The sequence below is a fragment of the Vipera berus genome, assembly GCF_964194415.1.
Source record: "Vipera berus genome assembly, chromosome: 2".
Taxonomy (NCBI): domain Eukaryota; kingdom Metazoa; phylum Chordata; class Lepidosauria; order Squamata; family Viperidae; genus Vipera; species Vipera berus.
In genome coordinates this window covers 63,645,913-63,666,681 of record NC_138203.1, presented here as the reverse complement: position 1 = coordinate 63,666,681, position 20,769 = coordinate 63,645,913, and the positions used below count along the sequence as shown (strand labels likewise).

The following is a 20,769-nucleotide window of genomic DNA, read 5'->3' as shown; positions in this document are numbered from 1 at the left end:
CAGTATGTTTACCATCCATGATACATCAAGCATGTCATCCAAACACAAGTCTCATGTATTTTCCCCATCTCCAGTTAATGTAACCATGTTTGTTGACATTTGCTCATGCTTAAGTCCTCTGGTTCACTCCACTGAAAAATGCTGCTACATGAATGGCTAAGACAGGGGTAGGCAACCTTGGCTCTTTTATGACTCGTGGACTTCAAATACCAGAATTCCTGAGCCAGCATGGCTGGCTCAGGAATTCTGGGAGTTGAAGTCCACGAGTCATAAAAGAGCCAAGGTTGCCTACCCCTGGGCTAGGAAGAAGAGGAGAAGATTGTGATGAAATGTATTTGCCTTAACTAGTATTCGTGGTTAAACTTGAAATATGAGTCCAGCCATTGACTGGACTCTTATCATAGGAGAGCTGTGATGGCACAGTGGTAAGAATGCAGTATTGCACGCTCACTGCCAGGAGTTTGATCCTGACTGGCTCAAGGTTGACTCAGCCTTCCATCCTCCTAAGGACCCAGATTGTTGGGGGCAATATGCTGACTCTGAAAACTGCTTACAGAGTGCTGTAAAGCATTATGAAGCAGTATATAAATCTAAGTGCTAAGTGCTATATCTTTCTATTTGGTGAACAGATTTAATTGAACAAATCACAACTGGCATATATTAGTATATTTAGATAAGGGACTAATCCAAAATTAAACTTGGTCTCAGATTTGCTGAAAAGTGCCCTTCATAATCTAATATATATTTGATATCTCTCTGTTAGAAGTAGCTCTTCTGTATGTAATCATCTGGATTACAGTTAGGCTGATGATGTTAAAGAAGAAAGTAATTCTCTGAGCATCATAAGTAATGTTTTACAATGACAGGAGTATGAAATATGAGTGAGCTATTTCCATTACCCAATGTTCAAAACAGTCTATATAAGACGATACTTTCTTCCAACTGCATTTAAATGTTAGTAGTTTAAGTTACCAAACCATCTGTCACCTAAGCCGTTGTCCTTTCACCAAATGCCAAAGTTCTTTAGCTGCCAGCTGGAAATCTTACCGCTTGGTAAATACTGCTCTAGAGCAGTTTTTCCTCAACCTTATCAATTTTAAGAAGTCTGGACTTTAACTTCCCAAATTCAACATAGTGTGGTATACATAATGAGCTAGGAGGTATAGAAAATGTACCAGATAACCTAAATATATGTTCTCAAAATGAGTTAAAGTACAGATTTTAGATTGACTTTGTTGGTATTTCATTAATCTGGGATTCATGATTCAAGATTTTAGTTAGGAAAGGGGATTGAGTAGATAAAATTTTTAATAGCACTTGGAAAATCACACTGCATTAACTTTTGAGGCATTCCGAAGCTACAGCACACCACATATGGGCTTGGTCCAGGGGCAAGATGTTTCTCTTGGGAACTTGGCAGTCTTCTGTTCCTCATTTGGCTGAATGCTTCTTGACCACGGCTAAGTATTCCTCCACATCATCTGAAGAGCCCAGCACAACTGGCGCACGCTCATGAATGTTTTCAGGAATAATGTCCAAGATTGCCTCCTTGCCTGTTGTTGCAATCCCTCCAGCTTTTTCGATGATGAAAGCCATGGGGTTGCACTCATACAGCAATCTCAGCTGGAGTTGAAGATGTGAAAAATAAAGACAGAGGTCCAATGTCAGCATTCTGTTTACACAGCAAACAAGCATTATACAGTCCTATGGGGATATCCTGCTCTTTGTGTATTTATTTCAGGACTCACCTATCGGTATTTACCAAGAAGCAAACTCCACTCTAAACAGCGTATTTTAAACTACAAATTCAAAGTTTGGACTAGATTTTCATATGTGTACATGTGTATACGCGTACACACATTCTCACACTAATTCAGGACAGAAATCCAGAAATCTCCCTAGTCTGCTTTTTCCCCCACGTGATTGAATGCCATTCCAACCAGCATGAATAAAATCCTTTCATTTTTTTGATGGTGGCTGACTGAATTCATACATGGCAGTAATCCCAAATACTGATCAAATCATGGCTTAGTAAGATGTGTGATGCTAGGTCAACTAACTAATCTGGAATGCAGCAGGAAAAACTGGTCTACTACATCCAGTAATGGAAGAAGTGTGCCATGTTTTAATGTGAACACATCCAACATGTTAACAGTTCAGAAAAAGCTGGATCCATCCCATTCTGTGCCAGCTTCCTAATTGCAGTTTTTGTTTTTATAGAACACTGTTTCTCAACCTTGGCAACTTTAAGACATGTGGACTTCAACTCCAAGTAAAACAGTATTGGATGTACACTAGCACTTTTGAACCAGTCATTGTCTCACAGCCTACCTTTGCTCATATAGTTGTGGCAGGGGGGAGAGAGAGTTTCATGAATGAAGGTGAATATACGTGTCTCAGAATAATGTTGCAGGATCCAATCTGGGCCAGTCACCGGGACCCGTGCTGGAACCCATCTTTAGGGAACTTCTCTTTAACTTCTCTAGTTCTAGAGAGAAGTTCTGCAGCATGAGTCCGAAAGCTTGGAAGACAAAACTTCTGGTCCCAGTGATCAACCCTGATTGGATCCCACAGAGAAAATTTCCATGTCTGCTATTTGACTTATTTAAAAAGACAAAAATATGCACAAAAGGGGGAACCCCGTGGTTAATAAACATGAAAGCCCTGTTGAAACGTGGTGCATGAATGAGTAACCATCTCTTATCTACAAGCCAAAGCAAACAAAATTTCAGAATTCTCAGAGATTAAAGTCCTCTGCTGAATAAATATGGACTCTTCCCCATGTTCAACTAGAGCTGGGAAAAACTGGCCAAGAGTTTATTGACTACTTCTCAATTTCTGAAGATTGATACAGTATTATACTCAAATGGCACTGTAAAGTCTCAGTAAGAAGAAATGGGTTCTGGGGGTTTTTTAACAGCAAAAATGTGGCAACTGTTTAGCAGAGAGGACTATATTTCACTTCCTTAAAAGAATTCCAGCTAACAAAGCAGGGATGCCACAAACACAGTTGAATTATTTCTGATGTTATTCATGTCTGACTTAGGCAACCATTCCCTGATACTTTCAAAATCTGTGCCATTTTTTAATGTGAATGTGTCCAGCATCTTAATAGTTCAGGAAAATGAACATGTGTCTTGAAAAAACAAATCAGAATGTGGCTGCATCACATTTACTACCATCTTCCCTCATATTTTGATGCCCTCTCTTGCCATGTTCAAGCAGCCCCCATCACTACTCAGCTCCCCCCAGTTATATCCCACCTGTATTTTCCAACTATGTGAAAGCGCCAGATGCAAATTCTAATTTAGGCATGAGTAATAACTTCCCGCTGCTATCAGTATGAAGCCCGTAAAGAGAGGGCATCAGACTCAGGACTGGATCACCTAGCAGGAATCCTGCCCTACTCTCCTTGTCTATTTTCCAAGGAACTAAAGGGATTAGAAAAGAACCCAATGATCCTTGTGTGCTTAATTACGCTACTGCTGTCTTTTTGGTTATTATTTCAACTGCTACAAAATCACACCAAGACTATTCCCAGTATGTTACAGAGGGTCTTGCACATCTCTCTTTCAATATCTTTTTACAATATGGTCTGTCTTCAGCCCAATGTCTATCCGCACTCAGCTCACATACTTAGAAAAAACACTTGTACTTAGATGTGAGCTATGTATGTTTGGCCCCTTCATGGATTACTGCCTTGTCGTGGCGAAGGGGCTTGCGTAATTCAATGAAGCTATGAGCTATGCCGTGCAGGGCCACCCAAGACGGACAGGTCATAGCTGAGAGTTCTGACAAAACGTGATCCACTGGAGAAGGAAATGGCAACCCACTCCAGTATCTTTGCCATGAAAACCCTATGGACAGTACCAAAAGGCAAAACGATATGACGCTGGAAGATGAGCCCCTCAGGTCGGAAGGCGTCCAATATGCTACTGGGGAAGAGCAGAGGGCTAGTACTAGTAGCGCCAGAAAGAATGAAGCGACTGGGCCAAAGCCGAAAGGACGCTCAGCTGTGGATATGTCTGGTGGTGAAAGGAAAGTCCGATGCTGTAAAGATTTTTTCTCCATAGGAACCTGGAATGTAAGATCCATGAATCAAGGAAAGCTGGACGTGGTCAAACAAGAGATGACAAGACTGAACATCGACATCTTAGGTATCAGCGAACTAAAATGGACAGGAATGGGTGAATTTAATTCAGATGACCATCAGGTATACTACTGCGGGCAAGAATCCCTCAGAAGAAATGGAGTAGCCTTCATAGTCAATAAAAGAGTAGGAAAATCAATACTGGGATACAATCCTCAAAATGACAGAATGATCTCAGTTCGAATCCAAGGCAAACCATTCAATATCACAGTAGTCCAAGTCTATGCCCCAACCACCAGTGCTGAAGAGGATGAAATTGACCGGTACTATGAAGCCCTACAGCACCTTATAGAAGTAACACCAAAAAATGATGTCCTTATCATCATGGGGGATTGGAATGCTAAAGTAGGAAGCCAAAAGATAACTGGAATAACAGGCAAGTTTGGCCTTGGAGTACAAAATGAAGCAGGGCACAGGCTGATAGAATTTTGTCAAGAGAATACGATGGTCATAGCAAACACTCTTTTCCAACAACCCAAGAGACGGCTCTACACATGGACATCACCAGACGGTCAACACAGAAATCAGATTGACTATATGCTCTGCAGCCAAAGATGGAGAAGCTCTATACAGTCGGTAAAAACAAGACCAGGAGCTGACTGTGGCTCAGACCATGAGCTTCTCCTTGCAAAGTTTAGGCTTAAACTGAAGAAAGTAGGGAAAAGCACTAGGCCACTCAGGTATGAATTAAATCATATCCCTGTTGAATATACAGTAGAGGTGACAAATAGATTTAAGGAATTAGATCTGATAGACAGAGTGCCTGAAGAACTATGGACAGAGGTTCGCGACATTGTACAACAGGTAGCAATCAAAACCATCCCAAAGAAAAAGAAATGCAAGAAAGCAAAATGGCTGTCTGAGGAAGCTTTGCAAATAGCTGAGGAAAGGAGGGAAGCAAAAAGCAAGGGAGAAAAACATAGATATGCCCAATTGAATGCAGAATTCCAGAGAATAGCTAGAAGAGATAAGAATGCCTTCTTAAATGAACAGTGCAAAGAAATAGAAGAAAACAATAGAATAGGGAGGACCAGAGATCTTTTCAAGAAAATTGGAGAGATGAAGGGAACGTTTCATGCAAAAATGGGCATGATAAAGGACCAAAATGGCAGGGACCTAACAGAGGCAGAAGAGATTAAGAAGAGGTGGCAAAATTACACAGAAGAACTATACAAGAATGAGCTTAACGTCCCAGATAATCACAATGAGGTGGTCACTGACCTCGAGCCAGACATCCTAGAATGTGAGGTGAAGTGGGCCTTAGAAAAGCTGAGCAACAACAAAGCTAGTGGAGGTGACAGTATTCCAGCTGAGCTATTCAAAATCTTAAAAGACAGTGCAGTAAAAGTGCTACACTCAATTTGCCAGCAAATTTGGAAAACTCAACAGTGGCCACAGGATTGGAAAAGATCAGTTTACATTCCAATTCCAAAGAAAGGCAGTGCCAAAGAATGTTCAAACTATCGCACCATTGCACTCATTTCTCATGCTAGTAAAGTCATGCTTAAAATCCTACAAGCTAGACTTCAGCAGTATGTGGATCGAGAACTACCAGAAGTACAGGCAGGATTTCGAAGAGGCAGAGGAACTAGAGATCAAATTGCCAACATACGCTGGATCATGGAGAAAGCTAGGGAGTTCCAGAAAAACATCTACTTCTGCTTCATTGACTATGCTAAAGCCTTTGATTGTGTGGATCATAACAAACTGTGGCAAGTTCTTAAAGAGATGGGAGTACCAGACCATCTTATTTGTCTCTTGAGAAACCTATATGCGGATCAAGAAGCAACAGTGAGAACTGGACACGGAACCACTGATTGGTTCAAAATTGGGAAAGGAGTCCGGCAAGGCTGTATACTGTTGCCCTGCCTATTTAACTTATATGCAGAGCACATCATGAGAAAGGCAGGGCTAGATGAATCAAAAGTTGGAATTAAGATTGCCGGAAGAAATATCAACAACCTAAGATACGCAGATGATACCACTCTAATGGCAGAAAGTGAAGAAGAACTAAAGAGCCTCTTGTTGCGGGTGAAGAAGGAGAGTGCAAAACTTGGGTTGAAACTTAACATTAAGAAAACCAAGATCATGGCATCTGGCCCTCTCAATTCCTGGCAAATAGATGGGGAAGAAATGGAGGTAGTGACAGATTTTGTTTTCCTGGGCTCCAAGATCACTGCAGATGGGGACTGTAGCCAAGAAATTAAAAGACGCTTGCTCCTGGGGAGGAAAGCCATGGCAAATCTAGACAGCACACTAAAAAGCAGAGACATCACCCTGTCAACAAAAGTGCGTATAGTCAAGGCTATGGTCTTCCCAGTTGCAATGTATGGCAGTGAAAGTTGGACCATAAGAAAGGCTGAGCGCCAAAGAATTGAGGCCTTTGAACTATGGTGCTGGAGAAGACTCCTGCGAGTCCCTTGGACCGCAAGGCGATCAAACCGGTCAGTCCTAGAGGAGATCAATCCTGACTGCTCTTTAGAAGGCCAGATCCTGAAGCTAAAACTCAAATACTTTGGCCACCTAATGAGAAGGAAGGACTCACTGGAGAAGAGCCTAATGCTGGGAAAGATCGAGGGCAATAGAAGAAGGGGACGACAGAGAATGAGGTGGCTGGATGGAGTCACTGAAGCAGTAGGCGTGAGCTTAAATGGACTCCAGAAGATGGTAGAAGACAGGAAGGCCTGGAGGAATGTTGTCCATAGGGTCGCGATGGGTCGGACACGACTTCGCAGCTAACAACAACAATGTATGTTTGGGATTAAAGACCAAACTAGAGGTAACATAGAAAATTTATCAGGAACCCCTCTAGTGGCTCATTAATATATCTAAAAAGTCATAGGGGAATGGGAAATAGAAATAAGAGCCTGACTATGAGACTGCCAGAAAGCTTTCTCATCAAGAATGTATAGAAAAAAAATAAGGATGTTTTGGGAGACAATATCAATCCCCTCTTTTCTCGACATCATCTTGAGTTATTTAGAAAGAATAATACAAGGAGGATAAGAAAATCTAAAAAAACAACAACCACAGGACATCTTATTTGGACTTCTTGTGCATCACATCTAATTTTAACATTCCGAGTACTAAGAGAATGTTCAGAGGTCTTGATTTCCCCAAAGCTTCTAAAAATTGTACCAACAATGTTAAACATTTTGAGCAAGGGAAAGAGAAATCTACCTGACAATCAGAGGAACTTAACTACATATCATACTCTGTACCGTTGAAAGGTGTTAAACATGGATTCACATCTTATTTTGTAACTTTAAGCATAAACATCCTACTTATGAGCTACCTGCTTAATCATACTTTCATTTTGTCAAATCTCACTTTCTAGCCAGCCCTACATTTTGGTAAAGAACAAAGTCCATCATCCAAGATGGTCCAAGAGAGCTCCTCCTTGCGCACTGAAAAAGGCACCTTCAAAAATATACCAGGCAAAGCTTAGTGAAAGTGAGAAAACAGATCACTCAAATTATAAAACTGGAACCAATATTGTTTCTCCTATGTTTTGTCAATGTTCTTGCACAAGGATGGACTCCTGGACTTATTTTTTTAAATGGGTTCTGCTCTAAACTATCAGGAAAATCAAATGTACAGGTGCATGTGTTTAGTAATCTTACCTTTCCCTTGGGGATCTTTGAATTGGCTGGGTATAAAAAGATTCCTCCATACACCAAAGTACGATGCACATCAGCCACCATGGAACCTACATACCTACTGCCATAGGGAGAGCTACCGTCCTAGAAAGCAAAATGAAATGGTAGATTAGAATAAGTTTTGGTTTGCAGATAACCTCATTCAGTGATGACCTATGTATCTACCATGCATCCAAACACAGCTTCCCTCTGCCTCTGTTCCTCTAATGCATAGGTTCCCTATTGTAGGTACAAGAGGATCTTTAAATCCAATACCTAATTATGGAAAAGATGGACTCTGGGTGGTATGGACTGCTGAATTAATTCAATTTGAATTTTTCAATAGCATCATAAAAATGAATCAATCTGATTTCAAAAAATCAATTCAGATCTGAAAAACAATCTTTCTGTGAGTGCACAAAAGCTACCAAATCTTTAGAGTGATTAAGAAGGAATCATTTTATTTGACAATTCAGATCACATCAGGAAAAAAGTTGGTTTGAGTTGGAGATTAGATCAAACTGCCTTTGAAATGATGATTTAATCAAATCTTTGCAGAACCCAGATATATTCACTTAAAAGATTGCCTGTATAACTGACTCTCATATATATGAAAACCTACTTGGGGAAATTTCTTCTTCTGAAGATATTCCGTGACTGCTGGATCAAAGTACGATGCATATCCCTCATTTAGACTGTAGATATTTCCCTTTTTCTTTATTTTAACATCCCTATTGACCAAAATGAATTCACCAATTGCCTAGCAAATAAAGCAGAAAACAATAGCTTTTTAATAGCATGGAATATTGCATCTTGAATTGAAGTTATAATTTTTTAAAAATTCTTTTGTAAAGTATTACAAGGTAAAGTGTTGGTGGATAACTTATTTCAAGTGTTTATTTATTATAACCAGTCAAATGCTGTATCATCATCTTTCCAATTTTCTTAGAAATTTACTTTAATAAAACTATATATACATATATAAAAACAAATATGCATATACACACATAAAAACAAACTACTGGTAACTAGAATAATTCTACAAAATACTTTTCAGTTTGCAGAATAAGAAATCATAAAAAGTTTGAAAATCGTTCTTTCCTAAGTGATGGTTATAATTTCACAATTATTTAAAAAAAACCACCTATAATTACATAAGAAGACAAAAGAAAACAAAATGAAAATGTAGGTTAGATACAGCTACAAAAAGGATACATAACAGATCACGACAAATTCTAGAAATGCAAAATATTTCACTCCAGTGCCTTACATCTGAACCAATAAGGTCAAATTCAATACGGCCATCCATTTTTATATTCTACATTCTAGAAAGCGATTCTAATGTAAATTGCATGACATCAGCTAGGCAGGAGCATGCAAAGAAGATCCTTTATGAAAATCCTCTAGGATGTATATGGTGCCTCACATGCACACAAACATGCCACTTACTCTTTAAGACATCAAGGTGTATCTGAAAGCGTACAAGAACATGTGTTAACATACTTTAGAGATAATAAGAAGGCAGTCCTATTTGGAAGGAGTTTCATCGTATACGGTGGTTGAAATGCGAGGATTGTTCAAAAACCACACACTGTGCTCATGGACACAGAGGAAATTATGGTAGTTAAAGAGAGCTTTTAATAAAGGAAGTCCTATATATATTATTTCTTTTAGAAGATAAGTGGCTTTCTGCAACTCTTGTAACAATTTATTTTTTTAAAAAAAACCCTACACCATCATTTCATTGTTAGCAGCATTTACCTCCCTGTCTTTCAAGTACTTTGCCTTCTAACTCTAAAAGGTACAGGTAAAGGTTCCCCTGCACATGCGTGCTAGTCGTTCCGACTCTAGGGGCCGGTGCTCATTTCTGTTTCAAAGCCGAAGAGCCAGCGCTTGTCCGAGGACATCTCCGTGGTCATGTGGCCGGCATGACTAGATGCCAAAGGCGCACAGAACGCTGTTACCTTCCCACCGTAATGGTCCCTATTTTTCTACTTGCATTTTTACGTGCTTTTGAACTGCTAGGTAGGCAGAAGCTGGGACGAGTAACAGGCGCTCACTCTGTTACGCGGCACTCGGGATTCAACCCGCCAAACTGCCGACCTTCTGATCGACAAGCTCAGCGTCCTAACCCACTGAGCCACCCTTGTAACAATTTATTTAAAAAAAACCCTACACCATCATTTCATTGTTAGCAGCATTTACCTCCCTGTTTTTCAAGTACTTTGCCTTCTAACTCTACATCAGTTCTAATGCAGACTCTGCATTAAGGCATTGTCTGTTCCAGTTAAATTTCCCCACCACCCTTACCTCTGCCCTGATTTTCATTCATAACTGTCACCTTTGTTTGATAAACAGCCCACATTTCTGTTGATCTTCATCATTTAATTTTAAAATGCTGCCTGTGCACATTTCAAAGTTCCCACTGCTTTCCAGCTTCCTTTCCTAAGTGTTAAACTGTGTATTACATTTAAAAAGAAATGTGCAATTTCATTTGTCCTTTTCTTATTATTCCAAAGCAAGATTGAAGATCTACTCCAAATTGGGATGCTAGCATTAACTAGGATCGTAGCAGCACAGATGCAAATTATAAATCCCCACTGTGATCCTTCCTAGATGAAGGTTCCTCTTGCCAAATGAAGACATACAGCCCCTTGATGTAGTAAAAAGGAACAGGGATCCTTGCATGCCAGATATGAAAAATATCATCTGAAGAACCAAAAAAAACCCCATAAAAGAACCAAAAAAAATTCTTTTGCTGGAAATATCCAGTACATAAAGACAACATGAAGTAGGCTTCCTTGTATATTCTGCCATCTATTAGTTATTACTTTCTGTCACAAAAATCACAAAACTCAGTTTCACAGTGATCACGTATAATTTTTATGAAGTTTTACACTGTTCACCCCTTAAACTATTGAACATAGCACTGTTATAATAAAATTATGTAAAACACTCATTTTGTGGTCATAATAACTTCGAACAGTTGTATAATGACTGGTCGTTATGCAAGGACTAACTGAACCGTGGATAATATGCAAACTCCAGCATAGTATTTATCTTATTGGTGGTTGTTTCATTTCGCAAATTAAAAATGGAGACTGAAAAGGCAGGATTGCAAGACTGCAAGCAAACAATAATCAACCTCAGGATCCTCAGGATCCCCCTTACCGGATCAAGCATAAAACAGTTGACACCAGATTCCAGGGCCAGGACAAGCATGGTAGCACTTCCGTAGAGGGCGTAACCAGCTGCCACCAGATTGCGACCAGGCTGCAGAGCATCCTTTTCACAAGGAGCACCAGGTGTAACCTTGCATGATAAATACAATAAGTTTAGAACCTGGAAATTTCAATAATTTTATGCAGCTGGTGAGAAGAGTTTCACCGCTAAACTGAGATTCTTTCAGTTCACTGGTGGCCGTGTTGTCTTCTTAGTACAGCAAATAATCTGAAATATGCTGTGATACTCATAAAAGCTATCATTTCACCAACAAATATCTTGATCGTTGGTAAATGTGATTGCTTCAGGTTTAGCTCCAGTATCACATGGTTCCCAAGCTTAAGAAATAGTTTCAACTGTTGACTTAATCCTTATGCTGCTCATAGTTCCCCCCTGGCCATAATACTATGTACAAAGGTAAAGAAGTCCCTGCAGATTTTACTCCACTAGTTGTTGACAACCATAGGGGGCAGTGCTCATCTCCATTTCAAGGTCACTGAACCAGTGCTGTCCAAAGACATTTCCACGGTCATGTGGCCAGTATGACATCACGGAGTTCTATTACTTCCCCACCAAAGTGGTACCTATTTATCTACTCTCATTTGCATGCTTTTGAACTACTAGATTGGCAGGAGCTGGTGTGAGGACAGGAGCTCATCCTGCCACATGGCACTCGGGTCTTGAACCTGGACTCTCAGCTTTCCAGCTGACAAGCCCAGCATCTTAACCATTAAGTCACTGCCCCGCCCCTCATAATATTATGATTTCTTCCTTATAATTTTCAGATGTTACTGAATCATATCTTCCAGCATTCTAATGGCCACACTTTTTGGAGCTGCTAGGAATTACAGTTTATGGATATCTGACAATTATTATCCCTGAATGAAAATAATGGTTTTGGGACCTGAGGCTATCAAGTAATTACCTTCTTCTTTAGACCCAAAGCTGGATGGAATCAATTTTTCCAATAAAACCATACTCCATTCACTCAGCTATATGTACAACTTATAGAGTATACAACTCCTCAGTGTCATCATTAGTGTTCCTCCCCACTTTAATTCCCACCCCACAATCTCTTAATTCCTGTAATTGGCCAAGGAAAGTTTACTATTTATTTTTAAATACAAGATAAAACAGAATCTGAAAGAAGAAGAAATTAAGCACTCCATCCCCATATGGGAAAACCCCAATAAGTCCCACCACTACTGCACTCTGCAAACAAATAGGACAAAAGAGGAGGTAGCTATTAGCTGTGTTTGCAACCCAAAGTTTTCCCTTTATTGTGATCCTTATTTTTCTATTTTCAATATTTTTAACCCGTGTACAATCTGCAATATAATGAATAATAAAAACAAATAGTAGAATGTGTGCATCTAAAGACTATCAATGTGTATATTTAAATACATGCTTATCTAGAATTTCAAGTTCCATCAATCAGGTCACCTGCCTATAAAATGGTATGCACTCTTACTATACTTATCGTTCCATTGTGCAAATTGGTTGCCTACAGGAATTAACCAAACCTACTGGTTTAGCTGCTTGGAAGTTTACACTGTGATTTTGCTTCCAATGTGCAAGATCACTTCCCTCTTCTGAATAGGCTGCCCACACCATTACATCCTACAAGCCTGACTCATGAAAAGAAATAGCTGCAAATCACAATGACTTAAGAAAAACTGCATCCGCTCAAGCATAGGTGGAGTTTATTTAGTACACAACAGCTTAACTTACATAGTTTGGTTTTCGATCAGCATGTTTTGTGGCACAGGCACTGTGTTTCACACATAATGGTAAGCTATGGCTTTCTAATCCGATATGGAATTTTAAAAAATATAGTAGCAATGGTTAAAACTTCTTTCACATGAAACAGTGAACTCTGTTGGAATCAGTAAACATGGCCTCTTAACTCTGGATTGGAAATGAAAAGTTATTATATAGTCTTTAGGAATATCCAGCGATACAGCACTAAAACTCAATGTATCTAAACAGTCTCTGGATTCATGTTTTTGTTGTTGTTGTTGTTCAGTCACTAAGTCATATCCAACTCTTTGTGACCCCCATGGACCATAGCACTTCAGGCCCCTGTCCTCCACTGTCTCCAGGAGTTTGCCTAAATTCATGTTCATTACGTTAATCACCCTATCTAACCATCTCATCCTCTGCCATCATCCCTCCTTCACTCTTTCCTAGCATCAGGGTCTTTTCCAATGAATCCCCTCTCCACATTAAATGGCCAAAGTATTGGAGCTTTAGCTCTCTGGATCCATATATTGTCCTAAGTGCTAATATGGTAGGTTTGGTTTTGACTAAGGGTGAATGGGTGAATCCAACCAACTGGTGTTTAGTTAATAAATTGTGGTTAAACAAAGTGTAAACTCTGTCACATTATTTATGGCCTCAGTTAAAATTTATCACTGCTACTTGTGGATTAGACAAGCTTTAACAGGAACATAATTAGAAATAGTCTAATATAAAAGTGGTTCTCCTCCTCCTCCTTCTCCTCTGATATTTAGCAACCATTCAATATATCCTACCTTTCTATAGATACCAAAAATGGTTCCAACAGAAACAAGGCAATCAATGTTAGAAGAGCCATCAAGTGGATCAACGCAGACAATATATTTACCCTACAAGAAAACAATATTTGAATAAGTTTTCAAAAAACAAAAATGAACGCTTAGTTTATTATTAAATATTTTGACCAAATAAAAGCTTTGGGGAGAAGGTAAGTAGCTTTTCCCATTTACCTGCCTAAAATGAAAGGTTTGAACTACTTACTCATCTCAAGCTGATGGATCCCAAACTATAAATGACAAAGAAACATCACATTCATGAAGTGATCAGGCCACACATTTCTCAAAAGGGAAAACTGTTGTTTGATTTGGGTTTTGCAGGTAATTAAATTCATTGGATTTGCTATGGCAGCCCCCTCAGAAGATTCTGAATCGCTTATAAAAATGTTGACACCACAGCAAGAAGCATATTTCAGTCACAAAATCTCGAGGAATGTTCTGTAAGATGTATCACAATCTACATCTCAGGTATTGCATTACCTCCCAGACTGCAGGCAACACTAGCTGTTGAATGTTTTAGACCAGGAGTAGGCAACCTTGGCTCTTTTATGACCCATAAAAGAGCCAAGGTTACCTACCCCAGTTCTAGACCACCAGCAGCCCAAAACTCTCCTGCAAGAGGTCACACAAAATTAGCATGCAGGGGTAGGAAGAGCAAAAAAGGTCCTGATCATGATATAGCTCTCCAATCAAGTAGAAGCCATGATCCAGAAAAGACTAGAGCAGACCAACATTTAGAAAAAAGATCAGACTGAGGAAATTGTCTTAAAGAGGGTAAAAAAAGTCAGGATGGAGACTGTATACGGGGACCCTTTTCCCTTTTTTACATGCATCATGCAAAATTTGCCAAAAAAAATTAAGATTCCATTGCATGATTGTGGCAGGATCTTGAGGGGTTTTTTTATTATTATTTCTCTGTGGACATTCCTGTCTCAGTCAAATTGAGACGACTGTCCTTTGCTGCCAACCCAAGACAGTGGAATGGCAAAGTAACACAGGGAAAAATATCTAACTTGGTTTAACTGAGCTTTGGTGTTTATGCTCCAACCCTAAATCCCCAGCAGGGGGGAAGGAATGAGATTTTTGATATAACCTGCATAACACATCAATTCTTCCAAACAAATCTTTTGTAATATTCACTTCCAGACTTGATACACTTAAAAGGTTCAAGTTAAAGGTAGGGAACTTATGGCCCACTCTCCACCTGTGATTTCAGTGGCTTCCAGTGTCTGAAAACTCATGCTCTTGATCCTGCAGAAAAGTGGTGAATTTCAATGACATTTTTTTCCTAACCTGACACCCCCCCCCCAAAAAGACCCAATTTGATAAAAATGTTGGTTGTCATAATGAGACTCATAATGGCTGAAAATAATAAGAGGAAAAAAATGCAGCTCTGGCTTCCCATATCTGGATTAAAATAAAACCTTGAGACATTTTCAAGAGATTGATTATATAGGACAGGGGTCTTCAAACCTGGCCCTTTAATGACTTGTGGACTTCAACTCCCAGAATTCCTCAGCCAGGCATGTTGGCTGAGGAATCCTGGGAGCTGAAATCCTCAAGTCATAAAAGGGCCAAGTTTGAAGACCCCTGATACAGGATCACCTTCTGCTCTTTGATCAATTCTTTTTGCCCTTGTATTAGCACAATGAAGGAAACATAAATTTGCCCTGTGAAATTTAACCTAGTGTCCTCCAGATATTGGCCATTAGGTCTGAGTATTGGATTACATGTGGTCAATATGTGACTTAAGTTTAGTGAAAGCTGGTTTAGGGTAATTGCCTATTGATTCTAATTTTTTTCCCCTTTTTTGTCTTCAGAGGGTACTGCTCTTTGGCCTTTGAAATCAGCATGTTGGGTTAAACTTTACCCATTTAAAAACTAGTTGTTGCTCAATGCTACCTTGAAAGCAAACACTGGGGAATTTAGCAGAGATACTGACCTGTCTATCCTCTTCCACTATGATTGCTTCTTTGTTTTCTTCTGACACAATGAGACAAGTTGTGAACGATGATTTCAGCATGTTGATCACCATGTCATTGGAAAGAACATCTAACTTCTTTACTTGGTCCCCTGTCACATTGGTAGAACCAGCAATTCCATAGCTGAAAGGGGGGAGGGAAATCATCAGAAAATATCTATCTGTGTGTGTGTATGTGTTAAGTGAAGCTCTCAAGCAGGTTAGAATTAATTATGACTAATATCTCACATAGATCCCCACAAGTTTTAGTCCCTCTTCCCTTCTCCCTGAATTAGGGTTACATTTGACATTATTTCTCAGGGTTTTAAATAAAAATGGGTAGGTATATACACATATGACACTGATCCTAGTTTATCTTGAACAAAAAATGCATAATAAATTCAAGCCTTTATGGACGTTCCTGTTTTCTGCCCTCCAGTACAGACATTTCAGAAGTGTCCCTGTCCCACTAACATTAATTGCAATTCAGCATGTCATCTAAACTTTTGGACTGCACTGTTAAATATAGTTTGCCAAATTCCATGTGAGGTCACATGGTTTCAATGTGATTTATTTTAGACAAACCACAATTAAACTTGTCAGGTCTGGATAACAAAATCAAAATTAGAAGCAAACCTTTCCTCTTCAGTTTTTTTTCTTGGTCATGAAACTGAAACTTAATGTGACGTCTGAATACAGCTATGGGCTACTATCTGAGTATGCTCATATTTTCATAACATGTTTCATCTGTAATCCTCAGAACGTTAACATGACATCCTTAATTTTTGATGCAATCTTTTTAAAATTTTGCTTTAAGATTTTAATTTAGACCAACCTTCCTCAACTGATGTCTTCTACATATATTACTGCAACTGATAACTTATGGTACCCCAAGAAGATAATAATGCTCAGCATAACACAGGTGATCATTCTAAAAGTTGGGATTATATGGTGCCATATTAACTACAACTTTCCCTAACCACCAGAATTACTCATTGACATCTTTTATATCTTTCTTCAGAAACTGGTGAAAATTGCAAGAGCCGTAGGCCATATGTTTCATTATAATTAGCTGGAATAGCTATAAAAAGGTAAAACCTATTCCTTTCTTGCCCATAAAAGAATCCCATGGTGTAACTGAGAATTGAGGCAATTAATTGTATCCCCAAAATATGGAGGGCGCAAGAACGGTAAAGGCTAAGATGGACATATATTTGGTAATCCCTAAGCCCACCATTGTTGAACAAGTAGTTTCCGCTGTTATTCAACTTTTTTATAAAAAAAAAAGTGGACCCAAGTTTTGCTTTCTGGGGAAAATCAATGGGACAGAGTAACATTATTAGCTGCCAAATGATGTAGGATTTTCAAACATTGGATGAATCAGCTATTTGTTTGGTCCTTTCAGAAGATCATAGTACTACGTTTAATGGGAAACCTAGCTGAATGGCCGCAGCAAAGCACAATGATGCTATGTGATACAGGTGGTCCTCAACGTATGACCACAATTGAGCCCAAAATTTCAACTGATAAGCTGTTGAGTGAGCTTTGCTCCATTTTACGACCTTTCTTGCCAGAGTTAAGTGAATCATTGCAGTTGTTAAGTTAGTAGCACAGTAGTTAAGTGAATCTGGCTTCCCCCTTGACTTTTCTCGTCAAAAGGTTGCAAAAGGTGATCACAATACCCTGGGACATTGCAACTGTCATAAATACATGCCAGTTGCCAAGCATCTGAATTTTGATCACCTGACCATGAGGATGCTGCAATGATGGTGTGAAAAACAGTCATAAGTCACTTTTTTCAGTGCCATTAAAACTTTGAACAGTTACTAAATGAATGGTCGTAAGTGGCGGACTATCTATATACCTTGGACTGCAAATTCTATCGTGCTCCAAGGCAGCATTGCTATTCAAATGAGCTAACAAGTCCTTGTTATGAAAAAATCTTTTTATAAACACTTGACTTATCAAACCTAAGATTTGGAATATTTCAAATTCACATATGAATTCATATCCAAATAAGATCATGCTGTCCATATACATAGGGAGATATGGGAGTATTCTCTAAGAGCTCACAGTAAGAAAATCTGCCAAGATGTTATCTGAATCACATATTAACTTTACCCAAATAAGAGGATCATCCAGTAGCCAATTATTATCTGATGGCTCAACTTTGCTTATTTGCCGATTGCACTAAAAGAAGGGCAAACATAAGCAAAGTTCTTCATTGAGAAATACAAAGTATGTCCACATAGATGTGCACATAAGGCAGGCAACAGCCATCTCTTCAGTTTGCTACTTCCTGTGGGAGCTGGCATTAAATGGCTATACTTGCATCATAACTTGTTCCCAAGACAAAGAACACAATTGCAGGGCATTTGCGTACACTTCAGAGTTATTGTTATTGAGCTTATCTTTTGCCCCCAAAGATAGTTGGGTGATTGGGATTCTACCCTCAACCTTTTACTGACCAAAACCTTTTAAGCTGAATGGGTTTTTTTCTCTAATGTTCTGATGTAATATTAGACACTTTCTATCAAACTGAACTTCTTTTTGTAATTACTAGATGATGTTAGACTAAAAAGAGGGTAGAACAAAACTGCTATTGTACATCTATTTACCTGGTAAGCAACCCTAATTTAAATGAATATGACTTACTGCTGCGAAGTACCTGTATAATGATACAAGTTAAATATATAAGAAACTGATTTTCTATGGTCATATATAACTAATGTTGAATACAGATTCATTAACAGGAAATCACTTTAACAGTTTGGTTTTTGTATGCAAAAAGCGTGTGCACACTTATAAAATAAGTGGGAAATCCTTTCTTCTTCCTTGTAAATAGAATGAAAATACAGTAGTAAATCAGAAAATGAGTAGTTACATGAGAAAGGGCAGCCTTTAGTCTGCTGCTGCTCATCATTCCCAGCACATTTTCAAATTACAAGAGGCAAAATAGATTAGCTGATATTCCAGAAAAGTTAATAAGTACAAAAATTAGATTGATGAATTACACAGTTTTGGCAAAATAAAAGAAGCAAGGTTACTCCCAGTTGGATTCCAACGCTAAATAGCAAACTACAGCAAATCAGAGGACAACACACAAATCCTGGTTGAGACTCCAGAAAGTCCCAACTGAAGAATGGGTTCCAAACTCTGAGGAGTCATTCAGCTAGGTTGCATTAGCTTTCAGATCAATGGATCCCAGTTAGCTACAAAATCCCAGGAGTGGAACTTAAGGAAGGCGTATTCAGATATTGGACTCTAGAATAGATTCTGAAGTCATATTTTGGAGTATAATAACTATAGTCCCCATCCTTTGGTTTTCCAAACCTTGACAGCAAATGAGAGGGGACAAGTAATAATGGATCACATACACAGTCCACTCTGAAAATCGGGCAGGAAGATGGGTGCAACCAAGGAAGAAATACAAGCCTGCATAATTGGCCACACGCTTGCTTTCTCTAGGTGGTGGATATGGAGGACAAGATTTATATAGCTGAATGTTGTGGCCATGAAATCCATCAAGATTAATCCAGAGAAAGAAGCAGGTTGAATAATTAAAGGAAAGATTCATTCTGAAACCATGAAAGAAGGCAGTTGCTCCCTGAAAAAACTGATATATTATACTAAGGCATAGTGATTTAATAATTTGTTGAATAAATCATGACTTCCTACTTACATATGTAACAGCAAGCTGCAAACCCCAATTTACAAATCATAGCAGCTGAATTTGCACATCAGGCTAAGGTAAAATAAAATCATCCACAATATTGCATACCACAAAGTGTGAATGGAGGACCAGGCCAATGATGGCTTGCAAAGTGCTTGCATATCCTTTTTCTCAAAAAGCTGTCTCCTTTTGGGCCTTCTGCGAGAGAACTGGCTGGTTTAGTCACTTCTCCCTTTCGGGATAGCTTGGTATGGAAGAGTGATGGGGCTTCATGGGGCTAATTCCTAGTTGTCCAAGAGAAGAATCTAGGTGGACAGTGAGTGGAAGGGGCCACCAACACAACTTTCTCAAGAAGAGAAAGATCAGGAAGGATGGGACACATAGAGCAAAGGAATGCAGAGGTGAACATGAGGCAATACCAGTAGCTGGTTTTTGGGGGGGGTTGGGGGGGGCTCCCCACACTCCAACTGAAGAGTGAGTAGAACGAAACTGAGTAACTGAAAAAGAAAAGGTAACAACTCAGGTGCCCTGTCTTTTTTCCAGGCAGAGAAATAAGTAGGAACAACATCCTGCCTCTGTCTCAACATCTGCCATCTGAGTAATCTAGCAGAATCCAGGCTCCTTCTGACACCTGGTAGAGTCAGCTGGTCAAACACCTGTCTGCCTTCAATTCGGAGAGAACATGACGATCCCCGCTGCATTTCTTTAGAAACCCGCAACCACCATGGGACCTTTGCGAAGCTCCCCATTTTCGATTCTCCAGGAATGCTCAAGGACCACCCCATCATCCTCACTCAAGCAACACGCTGGACCTCAAAGAGAAACCCGAGAGAAGTATGTGTGTGGGCGGGGGGGGGGAGGGTTTCGCCGTGCTCCTTGGCTTTGTCAGCCAGAGACCTTGTGCACACTTACAGGTTGGCAATGCCCGCCTTACGCACGGCGGTGGAGATGGCTTTGACGGCTGTGCAGAGCGAGTTGAGCAGCTGAGTGAGCTCTCCCGTGCCCCGCGCTTTCCTGCCTCCCTCCATCACGAACCGGGTCACAGTGGTCACATTGGTGTCGAAGGTGGACCGGTCTGTCATGATGGCAACGGCTGTGGCTTTGGCGCTGGACGAGGAGGAGGAGGAGGAGGAGGAAGAGGAGGACGCGGTGGCCGATCCGAGTCCTTTTGAGAGGGGAGGGCACGGTTGGCAACGGCGGAGGCCGTCCCGACGCTTCCCGGGTCCACCTCTTTTACTACGCGGAACTGGCGCCAGCCGCCCACTCCGCGGGCAGCCAAAGGGGGAGAGGAGAGGAGAGAAGCGCTCTCTCCTCCCTCCCGCCGCCCAATCCTGAGAAAGAGGTGGGGAAGCCCGATTCCGAGCAGGGAGGGCAGGAGAATCGCTGTGGAGTTTCTGATCTTCGGGACTACGTGGCCCGAAAACGGTTCGAGCGGAGCAGGACCGATCAGGTCCCCTAAGAAAGTGGGGGAAGGGAAGGAAGGAGGAGGGCACACCACGACGAAGACGTTTTGATTTAAGACCCGACCGTCGCGCTAAACCCAACCACACAAA

The 20,769-nt window shown here is 40.1% G+C and overlaps 1 protein-coding gene across 1 annotated transcript; it reads right to left on the bottom strand.

Moving 5' to 3' along the window:
* Positions 1–1,264: 1,264 nt before the first annotated feature.
* On the bottom strand, positions 1,265–20,413 carry LOC308663404 (fructose-1,6-bisphosphatase 1-like). The gene is made up of 7 exons (XM_081319781.1): positions 20,129–20,413; positions 15,526–15,688; positions 13,545–13,637; positions 10,960–11,100; positions 8,411–8,548; positions 7,774–7,893; positions 1,265–1,623 (listed from the first exon to the last, which is right to left on the bottom strand). The coding sequence occupies exons 1-7, from the start codon at positions 20,296–20,298 to the stop codon at positions 1,432–1,434; spliced, it is 1,017 nt and encodes a 338-aa protein (XP_081175907.1). The 5' UTR covers positions 20,299–20,413; the 3' UTR covers positions 1,265–1,431.
* Positions 20,414–20,769: the final 356 nt, after the last annotated feature.